This window comes from Ictalurus furcatus, chromosome 6, assembly GCF_023375685.1.
Source record: "Ictalurus furcatus strain D&B chromosome 6, Billie_1.0, whole genome shotgun sequence".
In the NCBI taxonomy this organism is placed as follows: Eukaryota; Metazoa; Chordata; class Actinopteri; order Siluriformes; family Ictaluridae; genus Ictalurus; species Ictalurus furcatus.
The window spans coordinates 34,323,173-34,348,519 of record NC_071260.1 but is presented as its reverse complement, the minus strand read 5'-3'; the positions used below and the strand labels follow the sequence as shown (position 1 = coordinate 34,348,519).

General features: G+C 40.4%; 3 protein-coding genes and 1 non-coding gene across 4 annotated transcripts in view; 2 read left to right on the top strand and 2 right to left on the bottom strand.

Moving 5' to 3' along the window:
* Nucleotides 1-2,842: 2,842 nt before the first annotated feature.
* trnal-caa (transfer RNA leucine (anticodon CAA)) lies at nt 2,843-2,956 on the top strand. Its single transcript has 2 exons — nt 2,843-2,880; nt 2,911-2,956. It is a non-coding gene; the product is annotated as a tRNA-Leu (tRNA).
* Nucleotides 2,957-3,658: 702 nt separating this feature from the next.
* Nucleotides 3,659-6,916, bottom strand: LOC128609305 (zinc-binding protein A33-like). The gene is made up of 6 exons (XM_053627838.1): nt 6,248-6,916; nt 5,870-5,965; nt 5,547-5,777; nt 5,396-5,418; nt 5,191-5,309; nt 3,659-4,697 (listed from the first exon to the last, which is right to left on the bottom strand). Exons 1-6 carry the CDS (start codon nt 6,644-6,646, stop codon nt 4,141-4,143), a joined length of 1,425 nt encoding a protein of 474 aa, XP_053483813.1. The 5' UTR covers nt 6,647-6,916; the 3' UTR covers nt 3,659-4,140.
* Nucleotides 6,917-10,101: 3,185 nt separating this feature from the next.
* Nucleotides 10,102-13,865, top strand: pdcl3 (phosducin-like 3). Its single transcript, XM_053627847.1, has 6 exons — nt 10,102-10,207; nt 10,669-10,795; nt 10,885-10,975; nt 12,644-12,787; nt 12,929-13,137; nt 13,243-13,865. Exons 1-6 carry the CDS (start codon nt 10,202-10,204, stop codon nt 13,386-13,388), a joined length of 723 nt encoding a protein of 240 aa, XP_053483822.1. The 5' UTR covers nt 10,102-10,201; the 3' UTR covers nt 13,389-13,865.
* Nucleotides 13,716-25,347, bottom strand: part of nms (neuromedin S) — a 14,036-nt gene continuing 2,404 nt past the window's right edge. The window contains exons 3-8 of the mRNA XM_053627849.1: nt 17,666-17,719; nt 17,422-17,448; nt 17,282-17,335; nt 17,134-17,208; nt 15,837-15,890; nt 13,716-14,160 (exon numbers count right to left, since the gene is read on the bottom strand). Coding sequence (XP_053483824.1) covers nt 15,882-15,890; nt 17,134-17,208; nt 17,282-17,335; nt 17,422-17,448; nt 17,666-17,719 — 219 coding nt within the window. The 3' untranslated portion in view covers nt 13,716-14,160; nt 15,837-15,881. The remainder of the gene's footprint in view (nt 14,161-15,836; nt 15,891-17,133; nt 17,209-17,281; nt 17,336-17,421; nt 17,449-17,665; nt 17,720-25,347) is intronic.

Here is a 25,347-nt window from a genome sequence, read left to right as displayed (position 1 = left end):
AAAGGAAAACACAAATGCAGAATGTCTCCATCTAGTGACCAAAGTCTATATATTCCAGAATCCTAACAATAACCATCCTGGTGTTGAATGAAGCTCATGCACAGGATTATGATGAACTCTTACACTTTAAAGACATTGATGTGATTTTACATTCCTGTATGTGTGACTCGATTCTTATTAATCAAGTCTGTAAATAAAGGTATAGTACAAGATTGTGTGCTCTTATGCACTTATCAACCACACAATTTTATCTTTTATAATTATTGTTCCTAGTTAAAGAGATAATTCTTAGTAATTCACTGTTCTCTATTGATGTAAACACTGTACATACTGCAAACTTACAGTATAGTAACGTTAATGTTACATGGCCAAAATTATTAAACAATCTGACACCTTGTATAATTTTATCTGGCTTTAACACAATGTACTTTCTAATATAAACAAACTGACATTTATTAATGTGTAATACAAAATAAACTTCAGGCATTTAGATTAAAACATATAAATCAAACCCAAAAACTGAACTCTAACATTTTCTGAAAATTAACTAGGGTAAATAAAAAATGCTGATAAGCTCAGGCTGTAAAATAGCTGTAAATAATAATAATAATAATAATAATAATAATAATAATAATAATAATAATAATAATAATAATATCTTTCCATCTAACTTCACTTGTTGTAATATAACCTCTCCTCCTCCTGGGTTATTGTTGAGATGTTAAGTTTAAATCATATAATGGAGTAAGGACTATAAATTATTCAGAAAGTTCAGTTAAACTAATAAGAAAGGCAGATATGAGAGTGAGGAATGTGTCTTGACATGACGAAAGGTCCTGGGAGTTTAAGGGTTTAAACAAACTAATGCAAGATTTTATGTAAACTAGTTAATATTTAAATAAGAATGTATATCGATATAAATAAAATAAAATTGTGTTGAAACCGCATGTGTGTATGTGTGTGTGTGTGTGTGTGTGTGTGTGTGAGAGAGAGAGAGAGAGTGCTACAGGAGATCAATAAAGGTACGTCTTATCTTATCTGAATCGTGCTCTTTATAACTTTATTCAACTTCTGAGCTCCTGCGGTTTCTCTGCCTCAGTTACTTCACTCGAGTTTATAATCGGTTTCAACCAAATGCTCTGTTGAACTTTCTGCCATGTTTTCTCTGTAAGGTGGAAGCTATAGGGTACTGTCTTTCAAAGAAAAAAAAAAAAAAAACTGTCTTTCCCAAATCAGGGCACTGTTGTTTATAATTAACAACAATAGCCACCTAATAATGTTTTATCAGATTTACTTCAGTCTTTGTGTCTTTGACAAACCCAGGCCTACAACCTTTCTCATTAGAGATCTGCAGTGTCCCGTACACATTCTGTGCACCAGCCACGTTGTTGAAGATCATTGCTGTCAGTGAAATTGCTAACATAAAGATCTCTGGGATCACAGTGTTGCAGCAAAGTGAATACAGTATTCCGCCATCGAGCAATACAATTACACAAAACATGCCATGTATTTTGGGGTGTGGGCGATGTTCCATACTGTTTATCTGCTGAGCAAACCCTATTTCTATTGGAGAGACCCTTCTGCTATTTGAGCAGAAATACCCCATGAGCCACACTGATTGCGTCTGCTCTTCCCCTGTCTCTTAGCCTGGGAACACAACTCTCATAGCACTGCTATACTAGCAAGATTTAATGGATTATTGTCAGATCAAATAATACGATGGGCTCAGATTTAGTATATTAACAGTCTGGGAGCTCCTCTACTATACTGTGCTTATGGGATCTATAACTTCTGGAACATTTCACAACTGTGTCTGGTCCAAGCTGCACTGCAATCATCTGGCAGTTCCTCCACTTGGTGAACATTTTGTACAGAATTGTTAGTGTCAGGTTCTTCCTGCACAGATGAAATGTTTTCTTCAGAAGTGTGCATCTGTGATACGCACAGCTTAGCGAGATCAGCGGTTGTAGGCAGGATTTTTCTGTAGATGTTGAACTGAGCTGCTAAACTGACCTGCGAGGTGAAACTGATCCAAAGGACAGAGCTGTAGTGCTGCATGAATGTGATGTGCTCTGGATGTTCCGGACAAACAAAAAGAGAAAAGAAAGGATTATATTTTCCAGCTGCAGTATTTCCAGAGGTGGGAAGCAACAGTCTATATACAAAAACAATGTGATTTTAAGAGTAGGTTTAACTGGCCGTACTTATACTCTTACTCAAGTTCATTTTTAATTACAGAAATGTACCTTTACTTCTCTACACTCGGTGGCGTTCCTGCGTTATTGTTAAATAGTAATGAATATATGTAGTTTTGATAATTAGTTTATATCTCGTATATTGAGGTCACGGTTCTCGCCATACGCTGCAGTGTCTGAATGCGAACGCAACAACCCTCACTTTTATAACGGCTCAGTCCTGGAAGATAATGACCGACGAAGCGAGCGCGTCGATACACACGTATATTTATTCTTATTTGTTTCATTTATAATGTTAAATTACTTTAGTATACTTCTAACTCTCTGTGCTGCTGTAATATGTGGATTTCCCTCTGGGATTAATAAAGTGATCTATCTATCTATAATCATGTGAAAAAACAAGTACACCCCATGGAAATGGTTTAAAAAAAATTAAAAAACACAAGCAGTGATAACCCTCTTCTCCAAACATTTAAAAAGCTGACATTGTAGTTATTAAAGATCTTATTAAAAACTGTGACAGAATCCTTTTCTCCAAAGGTCAGAGTATTGTGCACTGTGATGTATTTACTCTGTTTCAGGTCAGCAAGTCTAATGATTGTGTTTGTAAACAGGTGGAAAAAAGGGAGGAAATAGACAACTGCAGTGTCAGGATGGCCGAGCGGTCTAAGGCGCCAGACTCAAGGTTCAGACCTTCTCCCTGGTTAAAGGAGGATTCTGGTCTCTGAATGGAGACGTGGGTTCGAATCCCACTTCTGACAGGATTTTATTCCCTATAAAAAACCCCATGTGTGAATATTAAATAAATGAAGTTAGGATTTTAAAATGTATTTTGTACGTATGCAGTAAATTAAAGATGAAGACACTCAACACTGGAAAAGTTTAAATGAGAGGAGAACTTATTTATATGTAAGGTTCTGTGCTGAGTGTAGTAGTAGTTCAGAATGTAGCGTTCAGATAAATGCTGATAAATACACACATTTAAGAGGAGTTGTGGATCTCCTCAGGATGTCATTTGTGTTTTTGAGGGATGTAGATGATTTAATTCTTGGATGATCTCTGTGGAAATATGGATGAATAACATGACACTTGAACAGAACTTGTGGTTAAATGACTCTAGAGAACAGTATTATTATAAAATGGTTGTTTTTAGCACCTTTAATGTCTGACTCTCTCCTCATCACTCTCTCTTCCACATCCGCCCCACATTCTCACTGTGAACAACGTGATTTCATTTCATTCTGAGTTGCATTTTAAATTGTGAATCAGCACCTAATGCAGGATTAACATACAGATCCATCTGATCTTTACACAACCACAAACTGCTGGTGGAGGGAAACTTAGAGCTCAATTTGAATTCTCCTCCACTGCACAGTTTCACACATAACACACACATCCAGCTAAACATTTCACCCAGGATTAACAGCATAGCGCTAACAATACAAATACAGTAAAGACACCAGTCTTCAAAGCCTCAGTTTATTTACAATGATTTAAATTCAGGAATAAAATGAATAGAGATAGAGATCTATGTTTAAACATATTTTTATGATTTTAAATTCATTCTGTGGTTTATTTGTTTCTGGAAGCCCTGAACTGAAAGTTGTGGGGAAATGTACTATGGAGTTATTTGAACTTTATCACATTATTTTTATTTAATAATTCATTATTTCAACACAGTAGGTCGTTATTTTCACTTAAAATATTTAATTTAACATCTTGGAACTTCAAGATATATTAATATTCGAGATATTATCTTATTATTTTGAGTTTTCACATTATTTTGATGTAATTGTTAAGGTGAGTCGAAATAATAATAGAACACTTCAAAATAACTTCCACAATGAAGTGTTCAGTGCTTCAGTAAAAACAGACTTTCACAAAGAACATGAATCTTTTCATCAGCAATATTTCATTAATGAATTGGAATAAAACAATATCAGCTCTAACTGATCTGATTCACTCTTACAGAGCACTGAAGTGGGAGGATCTTTACAGGAGATTTATTACAAGCAACATCTATAAATGGCAGTAATTTATCAGTAAATGTGTGTGTGAAAGTGTGTATGTGTGTGTTAGTGAGAGGGTCAGAGAACGACAGCTTTCCTCTGTTCCAGTCCAGCTGCACTCTGATCCTCTGGAACTTCTGTGTTAACTTCTGTGTTACTGAGAGGAGAGTGTCTGGCTGTGGTGTAGAACGTGTTTTATATTTACCACCAGAATACCACACACACCAGATTCCACTTCTGGAGAATATATTTCCCTTCCTCTGAGCAGATTCTGTCATCACACCCACATACCACCATGTACAGTCTCCTACTTCAACGTCCCAGCAGTGTGTCCCTGAGTTAAAGACCTCAGAGCCCAGGATACAGCAACAATCATCAAATCTCTCTGGATTATCAGGAAGCTTCTGTTCTTCACCACTGAATCTCACACTGGTCAGATCATCAGATACAATGAGGTTAGGATGAGCAGTGTTGGGGTCCAGAGTTACAGGTGCTGAAAACACACACACACACACGCACACACACATATTGGGGCTAAGCTAACTTAAGCATTACGTTAGCATGGAAGTAGCTAACATTAGCCTAATCCAAAGAAATGATAAGTGTAATTACAATATTAATGAATAAACATATATAACCGGGTGTATTTAAATTACAAATGTAAACAATCTTTATAAGAATTGTAAATCTAAAACTTTTGTAATCCATTTTTACACTCGCACTTCAACCACTGAACAGTCTGTCGCATCAGAAGCCTTTCAAAATAAAAGTTCCCTTATATTACATCAGTTCAAAAGGTGACCACATATGTGTGTAATAATAATAATAATAATAATAATAATAATAATAATAACAACAACAACAATTCCAAAACATTACACAAATGAAACATCACTATAAAGACCACTTTAATGTAATTAACAAAGGCAGAGAAACAGAAATAAATAAAGAAAGAAAGAGAGAAAGAAAGAAAGAAAGATTGTTACTGTATTGGACAGCGTCCTGCATCTTCTCCCAGACTCTGAACTTCAGGTTGTCCAGATGTTTTGCCACATGGATCAGTGGTCCTGAAAGCTCCTCTGGATGCTGCAGTGTGCACTGAGCTCTGCAAAAACATTCAGGAGTCAGTGCTGCTGTGGGTTTGGAGTCAGAAACACAGAGAACGAGAGAGACAGGAAGCACATCACTCACCTTCTCACTGTGGCCTTGTAGTTCTGTAAAACAACAAAGCAAATATCAGTGGATCTGATGGACATTTTTACACCACTGAAATGTGACGTTTCTGATGATGGAAAGAAGTTTTACTTTCTCACAGTATAAATACTGACTAAATGATCCTCACTTGTAAGAACGAGACGTCTTCAGCTCTCATCTCCTCTTCTACGCCTCTGATTGTGTCTGAAAGAGATGATATGTCTCTGCTCAGCTTCTCGATCTTCTCCTTCATCATCTGACTCTTCTGCTCCTCTTCCTCTCTCAGTGCAGCTATCCTGGCTGCCTCTTCATCTCGTAGAACCTGGTGAAGCTTCTCAAACTCCTCCTTAATCTGCCGCTCTGTGTGTTGGGCCTGAATCTGCAGTGAAGAGGAAATCAAATGAAATAGAACTGATTATGCAGTGATGCAAAATATCATTCTAATATCAAAACCATCTTATTGATTCTAACCTTTATATGTTCTGCAGTCTGACTCCAGTTCAGTTTACAGTCTTTAAAGATCTTCAGTTTCTCCTGTAGGGGCTTCAGAGCAGTTTTCAGCTCCTCCTGAAACAAATCAACACACTGCATGGAGACTCTGTGTTTAGTAATAGCTGTATTCTCTCTTACAAGCACTCATTAGAGCTTTTCAAATGCACCAAGTACAGAAGAAACAATGAAAAGTGTAGACTTATAGGATGTGGGTTTATTGGTGTACACTGCTTTAGTCTAACATGGAAGATCTGCTCCTGTTTATACAGGAGACTCTTCAGATGCTGAAAATCTTGATATTGATATGTAGAATAAACTCTTTTTTACATGTACCTTTTACAGGAACATTTTATTTACCTTACAGTCTGTTAATGCCTCATCAATGGGGCAGAATTTATGGTTGGTGTGTATTTTTGAATCTCGACACACCACACACACCGGCTGTTGATCATCCAGACAGAAGAGTTTGAGTTTCTCACTGTGCAGACTGCAGACTGTTTTAGACGCTGATGAAGATCTCTGACTTCTCTCCTGTAAGAAAGTCTCACACAGGTTCTTTAAGGCCAGATTCATGGGAAGTTCTTCCATAGACGACTTCCTCCTACAAACAGGACATTCTCTGGATCCTTTGGTCTCCCAGAACTTCTGCAAACACACTTTACACACACTGTGACTGCAGCGCAGGAGAACAGGATCCGTGAAGATTTCACAGCACACAGGACAAGAGAAATCCTCCTCTGAAAACTTAGAAGCCATTTTATTTTGCTGCTGTTGTTGTTCTCTGCAGTCCGAATGTTCAGATTCACTTTCACTTTGATCAAAAGTAATCACACCCTGATTTCAGATTTGTTTAAAGTTAATATACGACTTTGCAGGTCCAGTTAGTAATCACTTCCTTTCACAGAGCTGAAAATGAGACTCAGAATTCTCCATAAACCGAGAATAAAACTAAACTCACCAGAGCAGAACACTGCAAAAGGACTGCAGTCGTCTCAGACTCTGTACTTCCTTAATGGGAGGAGTTTTAGAGAGACAGGATATGACCTGTTCCACTCATCACTGACAGCAGAAACAGCAGATAAAGATCACTTCTGATAATTCATCGTGTCGACCCAGTCAATGTTTATATGAAGAAATTTAGAAGAGATATTAATACAGAATGTTACATTTACATTACATTTATTCACTTAGCAGACGCTTTTATCCAAAGCGACTTACAAATGAGAAAGATACAAGCAAAATTGAATGTTAACCGAAGAATGTTAACTGTGTAAACAGCCAGAGAGCATTTATTTTGGTTCTGAGCTCGTATGGAAAAGTCTGTTCAAATTAATAACAATATATTGATGTTTATTTCTGTTTACACTGGAAAGAAGTTTTGTTTGTAATCTATACATGTAGTCTATGTCTGATGTTTTACTTATTGAGATTCGACAATATCTTAAAACCATCTTCATGTCACAAAACAAAACTACTAACATATGCAAGACTTTTGATAGCACGTTCACCTCACACCTCCAGGGTTGAACATTTCACAGAATGTTCCCTATGGACTTGGTGATGCACTAGAAATCCATTAGGGTCTCCCCACACAGGTTCAAATCCTGCCAACTATGACTGAAATTTGACAAACTGTGAAGCATTTCCTAATCCGGGTATGTTTCTTTAAACAACAGGAGTCCCGTTACATCTGGTGTAAACCAAGCACAGAATTCCACAAAAAGATCATCATACCTACTATCAAGCATGGAGGTGGCACTTTGATGTTGTGGGGATGCTCTGCTGCTTCAGGGCCTGGACAATAGTCAAGGAAAACATGAATTCTGCTCTCTATCAGAAAATCCTAAAGGAGAATCTCCAGTCTTCAATCCCTAAGTTGAAATACAAGTGCAACTGGATGATGCAGCAAGACAATGATCCAAAGCACACGAGTAAGTCCACCTCTGAAATCAAAGTTTTGGAGTGGTCTAGACAAACTCCTGACTTGAACCAATTGAGATGCTGAGGCAGGACCTTAAACAGGCAGTTCATGCTCCAAAACCCTCCAATGTGTCTGAACCAAAGCACTTTTGCAAAGGAGAGTGGGCCAAAATTCCACCCGCTCCATATCTGATAACCTATTCATAAGAATTAAAAGCCATTATCTTAATGGTGTTTTCATTTAAAAAATTAATGTCAGAAGAGGGATTTGAATTCACGCTTCCATTTAGAGACCAGAATCCTCCTTTTACCAGGGAAAAGGTCTAAACCTTGAGTGTGGAGCCTTAGACCGCTTGGCCATCCTGACACCACAGACATGTGTTTTTGCCCTTATACCCACCTGTTTACAAACACAATAAATAAACACGCAGACCTGAAACAGAGGTAAATACATCACTGTGCACAGTGCTCTGATCTTTGGGGGAAAGGATTCTGTCTCAGTTTACTCTGGGGGACCCCAGGTATTTTCAGACACTCTGATGATTTTGGCACGCTCTGATATTGTTGTCAATTTGAACAAATGTAAGCACTATTTTCAAAGTCACATGACTTTTTAGTCTTCAGCACAAGTTCCCCTACAAAAATATCTAAGTAGTATGTGTTTCATGATGTACATTAAATATAAATACGGTGATTTATGTGACGAACCACTTCGGTCATTTGAGGTGATTCTGTTAAGTCTTGAGTATACATCAACCACAAACACTTTCATGTGCTCCGTTGATATGGACGATTAAATAGACATCTAAAAGTGCATGTGCCTATTGTTTTGGATCAAGAGTGGGCAGTGGGAGGGCTAATGGCTTTCTACACTGAATATGCAAAAGAAGTTGTTCACAGGTCAGCCCAGGTAACCTCATCAGGGTCATGGTCCCAACAGAAGCCTAGAACTTCCAGTTCTCCCAGTGAAACATGTTCAGAAATGGAAAAAAAATCCTTTCAGGTTTCCCAGCAGAGGTTCGAATGCTGAAGAGTAGGTCTGAATTTCTGTTTGCCAGATGATGGGTGAAAACTAGTCATTGTAGACAATTCTGAACAGACGCACAGTGAAGCAGGTTTAGACATTGGCCCACGCAGAGACAGGTATTTTCAGTAGCTGTGGACGAGTGGTTAAGGGAAGGACTAGAAATCAATTGGGGTCTCCCGGCTGAACTTGAAGCATGTGTTAATTGCAGTGAACTTGAAATTTATTTCACAGAAATGTTGAGGGAGAATGCACACACTGTATAAGATTGTATTATCTCTTTGTCAGAGTAAATGAAGAGTCAGCCCAATTGCCTTCCGCCTTTTTATTTGGCTAAAAGTAAACACACAATGCAAACAACAACATTTCTTAGGGAGTTTTTCCTTGCCACCGGCTCGCTCAATTCGGATAAATTCACACATTTAAAATCTGTATCCCGTGGCTTATGTTTCTGTAAAGCTGCTTTGAGACAATGTCCATTCTAAAAAGCGCTATACAAATAAAATTGAATTGAACTGAACTGAACAACCAATTACCCTCACATTAGGGTGTGTTGGTCAGGTGTCCACATACTTTTGGCCATACAGTGCCCTTTTCACATTATCTCAGGGGTTCCCAAATTAGGGGTCATGACCCCATGTGGGGTTAATTGGTTTACATGGTTTAGTTTGGGAAGCCCTGAGATCATGTGTAAGGGGCATCTATGTTGGATGTAACTATGTAGCTAGAAATAAGTATGAATTAATTTGATAATGGACAACTGACAGTAAAGTAGTTTTTCACCAGAAGACTTATTTACTCTTGCCTGAGTTATTTCTTGATCACTACTTTTACTAAAGTAAATTATTAATACAGTAGCAGTACTCTTTACACCACTGGAGAATACAGAATAAAATAGAATATATATATATATTTAGAGGATAGGAAGGGAAGACGCCGCAAGTCACGTTATTGGGAATCTACTTCCGGTATCGGCGGTGACGTCATGACCAGCTCCCAACTCTGCCCTTATTTGACTTTAGCGAGTTCCACTTTGACTGAAAGCACGCGCTGCACGACGAACAGCTGTTAAAACTCCTTATATGGTCAGAGCGGATGTTGGTTCTCCCGCTATTATCGTCCCGTGCAGCAACAATCTCCTGCAGTCGTTTTTCTTTTACAGTATATGCGCAGTAGTGTGTTATATTCTTATATTTTAAGTATTATTTAATGTTTAACACAAAGTTACTACGCTAAGGAAATGTTAAAATAGTATAAGAGCTGTTTGTGTGTTAGCGCGAGGACGTGTTTCCAGTCGGACTGAAATAAGCAGCGCTCTCTCCGTCTTTCCGTGTGGAGGAACAGCTCCAGCAGCGCACCGTGAAAACATGCAGGTTTGTTTTGTGTATTATTTCTGATTAATTTATTTTAATCGGATTAATGTAGTTGATAAATAAAGCGCTTTCTGTTTGTTTATGGTTGTGTTAGACTTGTGTGTTGGGCGTCTTGAATTAACTGGTTAAACACGGCAAAGCCATGTTACAATCCTGCAATCTCTCTCTCTCTCTCTCTCTCTCTCTCTCTCTGTCTGTCTGTCTGTCTGTCTGTCTCTCTCTCTCTCTCTCTTTCTCTCTGTGTCTGTCTCTCTCTCTCTCTCTCTCTCTCTGTGTGTGTGTGTGTGTGTCTGTGTCTGTCTGTCTGTCTGTCTGTGTGTCTCACACTAAATGTTTTTAATGAAGCAGGTTACAATCCTCTGCACGTCAGAGGGAGTAACATCTCCAGTCCTCAGTAGAATATGGGAGCCATGGTTTGTGTCTGTAGTGACTCAGACTAATCACAACCATCTCCACTCTAGGACCCAAATGAGGACACCGAGTGGAATGACATCCTCAGGAAGAAGGGCATCCTTCCTCCTAAAGAGACGCCGAAGGAAGAGGAGGAGGAGGAGGAGGAGAAGCAGATCATTCAGCAGCAGTCCATTGGTGAGACTTTACAACAGAAAGTCAGAAAGTGAAATATTTAAAATTAACCTGGATTAGATTATTAAAACTACACCTGTTGTTTCCTGCAGTAAAAACCTATGAGAATATGACTCTGGAGGAGCTGGAGGAGAACGAGGATGAGTTCAGCGAGGAGGACGAGATCGCCATCGAGATGTACAGGTGAACGTTTCACCTGTAAATAGTTCTGCTTTATAATGGCTCCTTAAAAGTGCAATAGGTAAGATTTGCCTGGGTTTTTTTTTTGTTTAGTTCTTTTAATGTTATTTTATTTATTGTTTTTTTTATAAGAAGATTAGTGCTGCGTCTTAATTTGCCTTATATCCACGGTGTCTAAATCGTATCCGAGATGAGAATTAGTATGTTCCGAATCGTAGTGTGTTGAAATGAAGATCCCGAAGGAATGCGGATGGTCGACTGGTTCTGGTAGATTTTTGCTGTATGGATCCGTGGACACTTTCAGCTAATATTACCCACAATTCCTTGCCCTGCGGAGGGAGGAGGATTTTTGTTATGATTTTCTTTGCTGAATTCAAGGATGCATTTTAGAGAGGTGTGAAAGATATAAGGGATAATGAATAAAGAAGAATACATTCTTTTAGTGTATAGTACAAGTATGCCAATTGGGACGCAGCATACATATCTAATGGTTAGGTAAGTTCGATATTTGAATGGTTCCCGCCCATGTTCATGAAGCTCCGCCCCCAGGATCTGTGGCGGTCTATAGTGTCTCTAAATGATTGACAGGAAGCCTATACAACCACAAATGAGCTTTCTGCATCGGATGTTCGATTTCCAAACGGGTTTTCTTACCAGCTTACTACATCCTGCTATGTTTTATTTATTTATTTAACATAATAAATGTATGTTAATACGTTCTACATATCTTCCATGTTATTTGTACAAGTGAGGAATAAAAGTAATCGACTTCTGCATTATTAAGTCTTGTGCAACTTGTTCGCTCACTAAAGTAAAGTTAAATAAGGAAATCTGAAAGAGAAGTAAATCTGCTAAAAACAAAAAAAAGGCTTAATTTGGTGTTGGGCCACACTGTGGCGCTGTTTACCCAATACTTAAACATTCCTCAGGTCCTCGGGTTTCACAACAAATTTGGGATTTTTACTGAACGCTCACATCAGTTACTGTTTAGTGTTTTTATTCTGTGTGTCATTTTCCTTTTTTAGTGTTTTGTCCAAAAGTGTTTACTTTTCTGTAAACCAAACATGTAAACGCTACGAAAACAGTAATGAAGACCAAATACTTTAATAAATACAATAAACACTTTAACTAGCTGAACAGTTCAGTTGATTTTATTATTTATTTCAAATGTTGCATAAGTTTTCACAGCTCTGAACTTTTCCCCATGTTACGAAATGAAATGGCCTTATCTGGGATTTTATGCTGATTTTCCATAATGTTCTGTCCATGAACAGGTGTAGCGTAGCGTAGCGTAGCAGTGTGCTGTAGCCCCATGTCTGGGTGGATTGGTACGCTACGGTTGAACAGTCCTTATTCTCACCTCTTTATCTGTTTGAGTGGCAGCAGCCTGAGAGTCTTAGACAGAGGGCTGTCAATCAAACATACTCATTAGGATATTGGGCATCTGCTTACGTTTAAATATGAAGCTAGAAATAGTGTAGAATATTAAATATTGAAGATAATGCACATTTTACTTTCACAGTATTAAATATTTCTGAATTCTAAAACCTTCTGTTTATTTACTTCCTATTTTAAATGGGGAAAAAGGTTGTTCAGTGTGGTCTCGGACGCTTGCGCCCCGCTGTATCTGTACTGTACCACTGATCTACACTGTGCTTTGTCACGTCTCAGGCAGAAGAGGCTCGCCGAGTGGAAAGCAAAGCAGTTGAAGAACGTATTCGGCGAACTGAACGAGATTTCAGGTCAAGACTACGTTCAGGAAGTGACCAAGGCCGGGGCCAGCATCTGGGTGGTGCTGCACCTCTACAAACCAGGGTAGAGAGTGTGTGTGTGTGTGTGTGTCTGCACTTGTTTTGTAGGTCAAGACATCTAATCGTTTATATGTTCGGTGCACTATTGTAATTAGTAATTATATTGAGGATGTAATAATTATTATTATAATTGTAATTTTCCCAGCATCCCCTTGTGCACGCTGATCAATCAGCACTTGTCCTCTTTGGCACGGAAGTTTCCAGACACTAAGTTCTTGAAGTCGATCTCCACGACGTGCATCGCTAATTATCCGGACAGAAACCTGCCCACCATCTTCGTTTACCACGAGGGGGAGATGAAGGCGCAGTTCATCGGACCGCTGGTGTTCGGAGGAATGAACCTCACGTGTGATGGTGTGTGTGTATATCTGCATGTGTATGTGTGCGTGTGTGTGTGGGTTGATTGTCCCTCCTGCTTTCAGTCAGGATTAAGAAAAGTAATATGGTTCTGTTCCTCAGAGCTGGAATGGCGTTTGGCCGAATCCGGCGCTGTGAAAACGGACTTGGAGGAGAATCCGAGGAAACAGATCCAGGACCAGCTGATTTCATCCATCCGCTGCTCAGCACCGCACCGCAAGGACAGCGACGAATCTGATGACGACTGATTGGTGCAGTTTTTTTCTTTCAGGCTCAGTTTGGACTTTTTTTGGTTCTCAAGGACTTCTGGTTAAAAACAAAGTCTGTGTTCCAATACTGTTTTCAACACAGCCACTCTGACTTCCCTTCATAACTCCGAAAGTGCATGTAACTCTTCTCTTCTAAACGTTCTGCGCTCCAGCTGATCGAAGCGCCCTTATGTCGTCTGTGTGGGGTCATCCGAGGGCAGGTGAAGGGGTGGTGCTTGTTTTAAAAACAGAACTGGAACACATGACTGATCATTTTTATAACCTGCTCATAATAATAAAGGGATCGGCTCCCTCTAGTGGTAATGATTTAAATCTTCAGCGACTCCTAACACAATATTTAGATTTTTAAGCTGTTAAAGCCATTTTATAAGTAGTACGTATTCTTATTTATGCCATAACATTTTTGTATAGGACATGTTCCTGATGGCCATCATAAAAAGAAAACCTGTAGATTTATGCTGTTTTTGTTTGATTACTGTTTTACACCCTACACACTACACTTATTTTAACCATACAGTGTATTTGTTTCATTTAAAAAGAGATATAGCTTTCATTGTAACGTTAGATAGACTCATGAGCTCTGATAAGTGCAGTAGCGACACACAACACTGGATATATATATATCACACACGAGTGGCTGTGAGAGAGAGAGAACTCAAACGCACAACACGGGTGAGATTGAGTTTATTTACAGAATCGGTGAGTTTACAGTCCACGTGGTGTTACCATCCTCCTGAACATCCAGTCAGCTCTGGGTATAGAAACAGATAGGAAAAATAAACGTTATTTAAACAGGAGTACACATACACACCTAACAGTGTTAAATCTGCACTCATGCACTATCGCCTGGGTCCTGCTCTCCTCTATAGAGTAATGTGTTCTCGTCCCTCCTGTCAGAGGACCCGCTGACACAGAGCGGAGACGACTTGGAGATCTGGAGAAGGATTCAGGCGAGAGGAAAGGAGGCGTGAAGACTTTAATCTTTATAACCCGAGGAACCTGTGCTGTTTCAGAGTAATGTGTCTTTAACGTTCGAGCTGGAGTTTATTGATCTTTAGTGATGAGTTGGAGGTAAACCCAGGTTCTCCAGGAGCTGAGGATGGGCAGTGTCATGCAGGCCTTCCCACGTTTATCATCACACTGAGCTGTCTTACTGAACCGGGGACTGTAACTTTCAGCAGAGTTTAATAAACGTGTTCTTGAGCACACTCTGGCTGTCTTTATCATCTCTGAGTCATCATCTGAAGAGCTGATATATAATGAAAATGTCCACGCTCACTTAAGGTTCAACATACAGAGATATTGCCCTTAAAAATATTTTAATTAATGCTAATATTTTGAGAGACTGGAGTTTTGATTTCTGTGAGCTGTAATCCGTAATCATCGAGATTAAAACAAAAAAAGGCTTGAAATATTTCACTGTATGTGTAATTAATCTGGAATATATGAAAGTTATATAAAAGTTCCACTTTTTTAAATTAAATTACAGGAAAAAATGAACCTTTCCACGATATTCTAATTTTTTGAGATACTTGTATATACTGAAGGAGCTGTTACTATAGGAATAAAAATATATTAAAATGAGCGCATTAATGCAATCCTGTTATTTATGTTACTGTAATTATTGTCAGATTCATGCTGCAACACCTTCTGCTCCAGTCATCTCACTGCTGACGTATGATTATTATAATCAGCATAAATTCTCTGTGAAAAGAAAAATCATTCAGGTGTGACATCATAGCGCACGACATGTGTATGCTGCTTAAAATCCACGCCCCTAGTGTAGACCACGCCCACACGCTAATAACGTGTGGCTTATCTCACCAATCTGCACACTGTACTCTGTAAAGAATGAACAATGAGTGAAGAGGTTTATTCTCATCTACTGTTTAATTCCTACTACACCAGGCTGATTTCAAAATGATTATAATATTTGAATATTACTGGATAATGTTGTATTTTTATTATCCATTTATAGTTGATGAATCGAGTTCCTGTTCTCACAGCAGCTATAAAGCGTCACCAGTCTCTCTTTTTCCCTCTCTTTTGAAGTTAATAAGACAAATGAGACACGGCTTGTTGTGTTACGTCACAGAGGAAAACTTACAGTTACAAAGCGCTGGCACTGGAGACTCCTTCCATAAATATTAAATACATTTTTCCTCACAAAAACTTCATATCACTGATTATACGTTGTTGTTGTTGGGTTTTTTTTTTTTTTTTGTTAAACTACAAAACAGTTTAAAAATCTTTCCCTGTGAATGCGGTTAGAACGTCAACAATAAGGTATCAGAATAAACACATTAATTTAAACCTGTCATCTGAATCACAGCTGGAACTGACAGAGCTGCTGTTAACGAACACTGATCAATTTCATTAATGATATTATTTATTTATTTAGGTATCACCGTGGCTTATAGCACCTACCTCGAATACCTCGGAGGAATCGGTCCGAGCGGCCACAAGTCTTCTTCAGTGTCTCTAAGAGAAAGACAAAGTCACTCAAACAGGTGTAACAGGAGAGTATCTCAGGGTCCTGTTTCTGTTTTTCCACATCACCACAGATAACCGATACTCCAGAATGCCTTTATTCTCTGATGAGATGAAGATGAAGATGGAAATAAATGTTCTGACTGAGAGATAGGAATGTGCATAAAAAGTAAAATCAGGACAACACAGTTGTCAGGACAATCCACTCAGTATATTGGACTGGATATCTTTTCTAATCCAAGCCACTGATGTGTTTATGAGCAGGTGATGACTGAGACTGAGCAGGAGTACAACATACTTGTGTAATTTTACTCTTTATAATCACATTTTATTTACCCACCAGCCCACCCACCAGCCCACCCAGCACAACAGGGCACTGTCCGGGGTGCTGAAACACTGGCGTGATTTTGGAGTTCACCAACAGGGCTAGCCAAAGGGGCGGGGCTGGCTAATCACACCTCTAAAAAACCTCACATTCCCACACATCGGAGAACACGAGGGTGAGACACACTAACCATTACTCTTTCTGTGTTCTCTCCAATTCACAGAAGGTTCCAGAGAAGATAAGGCCATTCCAGATTGATGAAACGAACCACAAGACCCCCATTACCACTAACAGCACTTCAGTGTGAACTCACAAGGACTCGATTTCTCTCTCGCTCTCTCTCTCGGTCTCTGTCTCTCTGTCTCTCTCTCTCGCTCTGTCTCTCTCTCTCGCTCTCTGTCTCTCTCTCTCACTCTGTCTCTCTCTCTCGCTCTGTCTCTCTCTCTCTCTCTCTGTCGCTCTCTCTCTCTCTCTCTCTCTCTCTCTGCTTTCAATTTATTTTGTCTTATTTTCCTCGTTCTTCCTTCTCCCCTTACCAGAATTCTTGAGAATTATAAGGAAGTGAACTTTAATTCCTAGTGGATGGTTTAATTCCTTTTGAGCGAAAGCTTCGGTTCTCACATCTTCATTAACACTGAAACCGAACACTCGTTCTCTCACTAAATTACGAACATGTCCAGGAACTTCTCCTTACATTTTCATTTACACTTTCAAATTGCTTGTGAAAAATCTCATCTCTTCCTCTCCAATCCAGCCAATGACCGTATGTTTAAAAAGTTAACGGGGTAAGATTTTGGCCCATGAGCTATACTTTCACTGGAGTATAATTATTAAAAGGATTTAAAATGAATGACCCCTTACTTAGGGTCTGATCTGCTTTAAGGAAGTGGAAAAGAAAATGGAGCTTACAGACAAAACCTGCTGTTTCTTCCTCCGCAGAGTGAACTTGGGCGAGAGGCGCATCAAGGGGTGGACAGAGTGAGACTAGGAAAAAGTCGCACTGGTTAGTTTGAGTGAAAAACATTTCCTGAAAGAATGCGTTAAGCATGATGTTTACCTCTCTCTCGACAGTGCCGACTGAATTCCGTGCCTTCGAGTAGTGGAACAAGAACTGAGAAGAAGACAGGGTTAGGGTCAGCAGTCCACGTGATTCACTGGCGCTGTTATTGAAAACTCATTATAAAGTCACAGACTAACCCGTTTGAAGACGTTCTGAATCTGCTCCTGAGGAACATCAAGGCACAAATACACACAGTATTATTAATATTATCACTCACACACTCAGTGTATTAATTACACACACGCAGCAGGCTCTCTATACTGGTATATTAAACACACGTTCAATAATCTTTCAACAGACTATCTAATACCTCAAAACCCATGAAAGTGTACGCTAATCTACAAATAATAACACACAGCTCATGAATACTCCTCCCCCCACCTTCTTCTGGTCTCCCCACACGAGTCCACACAGCGAGCTCTGAACTGCTGAACCCTGAAAGAGAAAGATCCGGACAAGACGATCAATGATCAGAAATCACGGATGTGGTGAAGATCTCTGTAAGGAGATGTTTATGTAATATTTATGGAAGGAGTCTCCAGTGTCAGCACTTTATAACAGTCAGAGGGAAATATGTAACTTTAGGTTTTCAGACACGGGACAGTTAGGTGTTTTTTTTTCCTATTAATGTCAATATGAACAGGAACTGTTCAGTATTAACTTCAGTAATGACAGGAACTAAACTGTTTCATGAATGCTTCAGAACACTAAATCTAAATTTGTATACATATATATATATATATATATATATATATATATATATATATATATATATGTACAGTTTCAATTGAAATTATTCACCCCCCCCCCTTTCCAGATCAGGTTTATTGTCAGAATGTACAGACTTTCAGATGGTTGTGATGAACAAATCAAACAAAAGCAATTTTAATAGTTCGACACAACGAACACTTCAAGCGGTTTCCCCAAATTCAACTGAAAATGCAACTTATAATGACTTCTCCAGTCTCAAAATTATTCACCCCCTTCATGGCGAGCATCTTTAGTACTCAGTAGAGCTCCTTTTGCTGTTATGACCTGCTGCAAATGAGACACCAGTCTCTGCAGCGTTCCTGAGGAATCTTCTCCCGTTCCTCATGAGCAGTGGCCTCCAGGTCAGTAATATTCTTGGGTCTGCGTGCTGCAACCGCCTTCTTCAAATCCCACCAGAGATTTTCTATGGGGTTCAAGTCAGGTGACTCTGATGGCCCTGTAGAATCTTCCAGAACTTCTTCTGTAACCAAGCCTTGGTGGAGTTTGAGGTATGTTTGGGATCGTTGTCCTGTTGGAAGGTCCGATGACGCCAAAGCTTCAGCTTCCTCACAGACGGCATGATGTTTTCTCCTAGGATTTCCTGATACTTCACTGAATCCATCTCGCCTTCCACACACTGCAGGTCTCCAGTGCCAGAGGATGCAAAGCAGCCCCACAGCATCACCGAGCCTCCACCATGCTCGACTGTGGACAGAGTGTTCTTTCTTCATTCTTCTTCCTCCAGACATACCGCTGATCCATCATGCCAAAAAGTTCCAGTATTGTTTCATCGCTCCACAGAACAGAATCCCAAAACTTCTGTGGATTATTTATATGATTTTGAGAGACTTTTCTTGTGCTTTTGGGTCAGTAGTGGTGAACGTCTTGGAGTTCTGGTATGGAGACCTTCTGCGTTTAGTACGCTCCTTACTGTGCTCACTGAAACCTCAGGGCCTGTTATACCAAGTCTTGCTGCAGGTCTTTTACGGTCACTCGAGGGTTTTTCACAACCTGCCTTCTCATAAATCTGCTTGCAGCCGTTGATAGCTTCCTTTTTCTGCCCCGTCCGGGTATTTCACACATTTTCTGCTCCTAGTCAGTTCAGGTATTTCATGTGTTCCAGCTCAAGCACACCTGCTGCAGCTAATGAAGCCCTTCAAATCTTTGTTTCGAATCAAGATCATGTCTGCTAAGCACACAGGGTGAAGACATTATCTTGTGTGCTACTTTTACAATCCTGCTCCTCTTTCCTGTTAAAACTACTGAGAGTCCTGCAACCAGTTGGACTGAAGCTGGAATTATTTTAAAGATTCTTTGCTAAATAACACAAGGTTTCTCTTTTATAACATCAGAAGTATTCATGAAAAAACATAACAGTTCATCTCAGCCAGTCAAAGTAAATCTGTTTATGCTACACCTACAAGAGAGATGAATGCTCGGTGAAATAAGCACATACACTCACAGAAACTGCTGGACTCCAGATATCTGGATCTTTTTGAAAGGCATTTGCCTTTAAACCGAAGCCCCATCCATACCAACAAGGTTGTGGAAAATAACACTAACAATAATTTCCAAAAGCTTCATTTGTAGTGACTTATAAACACTGATTATGTGGAAGGAAAGGCAAAATAAAATACTGTTGTTTTTTAAATAGTCATATAGAAAAGAGGACACTGATACAGGTACAGATGAGCTCATCCCTCTCTCCATCTCAAAGTCCCTCTGACTGGTCAAGCAAGAGGGGCAAATATCTGGAGCCTACTAGAACTTCCAAAGTGCCAAACGAGAGCCCATTTGTAAGGATCTTGAGTCATGTACCTTCACGGCTTTAGTACTCCATTTTAGAGAATCTTCCCACAAATGAAGAATACAGGATTGAGTCCATGGTGTTTGAGACTCTACATGCAGTAGCTTGAACCTGGACACAGGTGTTGTGAAGAAGGCTGTAACGATATCAGGGGAATTGGTTAAGACTCTGTACTACTGATCAGAAGGTTGTGAGGTCATGTCTCAGTATCGGCAGTGTCAGGTCCTCGAGCAGGAACCCGAACCTTGACCCTCTCCTTGGGTATCATATCATGGATTCCTAAGAAGTGGGTTAATAAAAGAAAACAGTTGTTCTTGGGGTGTTTTGCCTTCAGCAATTGAAATGCAGCTCAGCTGGATTCAGGTCAGGTGATTGACTTGGACATTGCTGAACATTTCTCTTCTTTGCCTTAAAAAATCTCAGGTTGCTTTTGAAGTATGTTTCAGGTCATTATCCATCTGCACCGTGAAGTACCGTCCACTGGGTTTTGAAGCATAGATGATATCGCCCTATAAACATCAGAATTCATCCTGCTGCTTTTCTGGGAGCCATACACGCCCACGCCATGAGATCATGAGCAGCTCCTGCACTTCTCCATACTCTTAGGATGTTCTGTACATTTAGATGTAGTCTTCCTGTTTTTGAGGCTTACCAATCTACACATTTACATCTTCTCTTGACTGTTGACTTTGTCACGGGTACGCCTAACTCCTGGAGAGTGTTCTTGACGTGACCAACTGTTGGTTGTGGTTTTTCTCCACCTCCGTCATCCACTACAGTTCTTCTCAAAGGCTTCTGTGGTCTTCCAGGACTTTTGGTGTTCCTGAGCTCACCAAGCGCATTCTTTCTTCTTAAACATGTACCGAATAGTGGATTATTATTTTCAACTAAGTTCATTATTTAATTTCAACTCCAATATACTGGGGTAGACTCCACTGGTAGACAATTAAAGTAACAATAACAACAGGCACTGTCCAAATATTTATGGACTTGTATAATTTGGGCTCAAAAATGAGAATAAGATCTTTCCAGGAAAAAGAAGGGCTAACAGAAACTGCTCAACAGTTTGCACTATTAGGTCTAGGTCCATGACATTTATTAAACTGATTAAAGTTTTTCTTTATATAAAATAGTTTTACAAATATTAAAAACATATATCACGAAGACTTTTATGAAGAACTCTCACTGGCTTTCATGAGAACAACTTCAGAGTAAAACATTTATACATTTAAAGCTCAGCATTCTGGACTCATGCACCACTTGTATTTTGAGAGAGTCCACATTAGACCGTGTTTTGGGAGAGAGTCCGCATTAGATGATGTTTTGGGAGAGAGTCCGCATTAGATGATGTTTTGGGAGAGAGTCCGCATTAGATGATGTTTTGGGAGAGAGTCCGCATTAGACCGTGTTTTGGGAGAGTCCGCATTAGACCGTGTTTTGGGAGAGTCCGCATTAGACCGTGTTTTGGGAGAGAGTCCGCATTAGACCGTGTTTTGGGAGAGTCCGCATTAGACCGTGTTTTGGGAGAGTCCGCATTAGATGATGTTTTGGGAGAGAGTCCGCATTAGACCGTGTTTTGGGAGAGTCCGCATTAGACCGTGTTTTGGGAGAGTCCGCATTAGACCGTGTTTTGGGAGAGTCCGCATTAGACGACGTTTTGAGAGAGTCCGCATTAGACCGTGTTTTGGGAGAGTCCGCATTAGACGACGTTTTGGGAGAGAGTCCGCATTAGACCGTGTTTTATGAGAGAGTCCGCATTAGATGATGTTTTGGGAGAGAGTCCGCATTAGACGACGTTTTGAGAGAGTCCGCATTAGACGACGTTTTGAGAGAGTCCGCATTAGACCACGTTTTGAGAGAGTCCGCATTAGACGAAGTTTTGAGAGAGTCCGCATTAGACGAAGTTTTGAGAGAGTCCGCATTAGACCACGTTTTGAGAGAGTCCGCATTAGACGACGTTTTGAGAGAGTCCGCATTAGACGAAGTTTTGAGAGAGTCCGCATTAGACGAAGTTTTGAGAGAGTCCGCATTAGACGACGTTTTGAGAGAGTCCGCATTAGACGAAGTTTTGAGAGAGTCCGCATTAGACCACGTTTTGAGAGAGTCCGCATTAGACGACGTTTTGAGAGAGTCCGCATTAGACGACGTTTTGAGAGAGTCCGCATTAGACCACGTTTTGAGAGAGTCCGCATTAGACGACGTTTTGAGAGAGTCCGCATTAGACGACGTTTTGAGAGAGTCCGCATTAGACGAAGTTTTGGGAGAGTCCGCATTAGACGACGTTTTGAGAGAGTCCGCATTAGACGACGTTTTGGGAGAGTCCGCATTAGACGACGTTTTGAGAGAGTCCGCATTAGACGAAGTTTTGAGAGAGTCCGCATTAGACCACGTTTTGAGAGAGTCCGCATTAGACGACGTTTTGGGAGAGTCCGCATTAGACGACGTTTTGAGAGAGTCCGCATTAGACGACGTTTTGGGAGAGTCCGCATTAGACGACGTTTTGAGAGAGTCCGCATTAGACGACGTTTTGGGAGAGTCCGCATTAGACGACGTTTTGAGAGAGTCCGCATTAGACGAAGTTTTGAGAGAGTCCGCATTAGACCACGTTTTGAGAGAGTCCGCATTAGACGAAGTTTTGAGAGAGTCCGCATTAGACGAAGTTTTGAGAGAGTCCGCATTAGACGACGTTTTGAGAGAGTCCGCATTAGACCACGTTTTGAGAGAGTCCGCATTAGACGATGTTGAAAGGTCTGGACTGAAGTGAGAATTCAAAAAGTCAGGTGTGTTTTATAATTAACACAGCTGTCGGAAGGACATGTGACATACTGACATGTAATCATGAAAGTGAGATCATTATAGTGTAGTGTGTGTGTGTGTGTGTGTGTGTGTGTGTGTGTGTGTGTGAGAGAAAGAGATCAAGAGTGAGACTCAGACAGAAAGAAGTCCACTGAAGTCGTTGGTTAGAAGGTGTTGATGAATGTTCTGCAGTACCTGCTCATTCACACAGACACTCCCACAATCTCAGCCTGACGTAAATAGAGTAAAAATGATATTAAGGCTCATCAGTGACACGGTGGAGTTTTCTGTAAGGAGACATTTAGTACTTAACATTTATGGAAGGAGTCTCCAGTGTCAGTGCTTTTTAACAGTCAGTAGGTTTGTCTTCAGGACAGAGGAGTTTACGCTTCTTTTCCGTTTCTCAGTAACGCAATAAACAGCTTGTTTTGTCTTATTAACTTGAACAGAGAGAGAGAGTAAAGAGAGGGAATAGAGAGAGACAATAAAGAGAGAGAGAATAGAGAGAGAGAGAATAAAGAGAGAGAATAAAGAGAGAGAGAATAGAGAGAGGGAATAAAGAGAGAGAATAAAGAGAGAGAGAATAGAGAGAGGGAATAAAGAGAGAGAATAAAGAGAGAGAGAATAGAGAGAGGGAATAAAGAGAGAGAATAAAGAGAGAGGGAATAGAGAGAGAGAATAAAGAGAGAGAATAAAGAGAGAGGGAATAAAGAGAGAGGGAATAAAGAGAGAATAAAGAGAGAGAATAAAGAGAGAGGTAATAAAGAGAGAGAATAAAGAGAGAGGGAATAAAGAGAGAATAAAGAGAGAGGGAATAAAGAGAGAATAAAGAGAGAGAATAAAGAGAGAGAATAAAGAGAGAGAATAGAGAGAGGGAATAAAGAGAGAGAATAAAGAGAGAGAGAATAAAGAGAGAGAATAAAGAGAGAGAATAAAGAGAGAGAGAATAAAGAGAGAGAATAAAGAGAGAATAAAGAGAGAGAATAGAGAGAGAGAATAAAGAGAGAGAGAATAAAGAGAGAGAATAGAGAGAGGGAATAGAGAGAGAGAATAAAGAGAGAGAATAAAGAGAGAATAAAGAGAGAGAGAATAGAGAGAGAGAATAAAGAGAGAGAATAGAGAGAGAGAATAGAGAGAGAGAATAGAGAGAGAGAATAGAGAGAGGGAATAGAGAGAGAGAATAAAGAGAGAGAGAATAGAGAGAGAGAATAGAGAGAGAGAATAAAGAGAGAGAATAAAGAGAGAGAGAGAATAGAGAGAGGGAATAGAGAGAGAGAATAAAGAGAGAGAATAAAGAGAGAGAGAATAGAGAGAGAGAATAAAGAGAGAGAATAAAGAGAGAGAGAATAGAGAGAGAGAATAAAGAGAGAGGGAATAGAGAGAGAGAATAGAGAGAGAGAATAGAGAGAGAGAATAAAGAGAGAGAGAATAGAGAGAGGGAATAATTCTTCTGGATCATGTGTAGAAGCACGGAGACGCTCCTATCTCATCTTCTCGTGTTCTGAAACACCATCCTGTGCTTGATTGTTTTCGCAGAGCAGCAGGACATGTGAGAGTGCAGTAGATGACGATCCAGCACTGGAAGGGTTAATGTAATCCTGTGTGGTGGAATAGATGGAGGCGGCAGTTTACTGGACATTTAACAATCCCTGACCATCCCTCTGTGTCAGCTCCTCCAGTCCTGCACCACTGGCTGGTGGATCTCAGTAATACCGACACAGCAGTGTGTGTGTGTGTGTGTGTGTGTGTGTGTGTGTGTGTGTGTGTGTGTGGTGCGTGGTGCTGGACCTTCCACTCACAGTTTAAACTGATCTATCTGACCACAGGACACTTCTGGCTGAAAACGTTGGACCTGCGAGCTCTTCTCAACCCAATCACACTGCTGCACCTGATCCTCTTACACTCCACCTGTACAGTGTCACTGCTGCACCTGATCCTCTTACACTCCACCTGTACAGTGTCACTGCTGCACCTGATCCTCTTACACTCCACCTGTACAGTGTCACTGCTGCACCTGATCCTCTTACACTCCACCTGTACAGTGTCACTGCTGCACCTGATCCTCTTACACTCCACCTGTACAGTGTCACTGCTGCACCTGATCCTCTTACACTCCACCTGTACAGTGTCACTGCTGCACCTGATCCTCTTACACTCCACCTGTACAGTGTCACTGCTGCACCTGATCCTCTTACACTCCACCTGTACAGTGTCAGTGCTGCACCTGATCCTCTTACACTCCACCTGTACAGTGTCACTGCTGCACCTGATCCTCTTACACTCCACCTGTACAGTGTCACTGCTGCACCTGATCCTCTTACACTCCACCTGTACAGTGTCAGTGCTGCACCTGATCCTCTTACACTCCACCTGTACAGTGTCACTGCTGCACCTGATCCTCTTACACTCCACCTGTACAGTGTCACTGCTGCACCTGATCCTCTTACACTCCACCTGTACAGTGTCACTGCTGCACCTGATCCTCTTACACTCCACCTGTACAGTGTCACTGCTGCACCTGATCCTCTTACACTCCACCTGTACAGTGTCACTGCTGCACCTGATCCTCTTACACTCCACCTGTACAGTGTCACTGCTGCACCTGATCCTCTTACACTCCACCTGTACAGTGTCACTGCTGCACCTGATCCTCTTACACTCCACCTGTACAGTGTCACTGCTGCACCTGATCCTCTTACACTCCACCTGT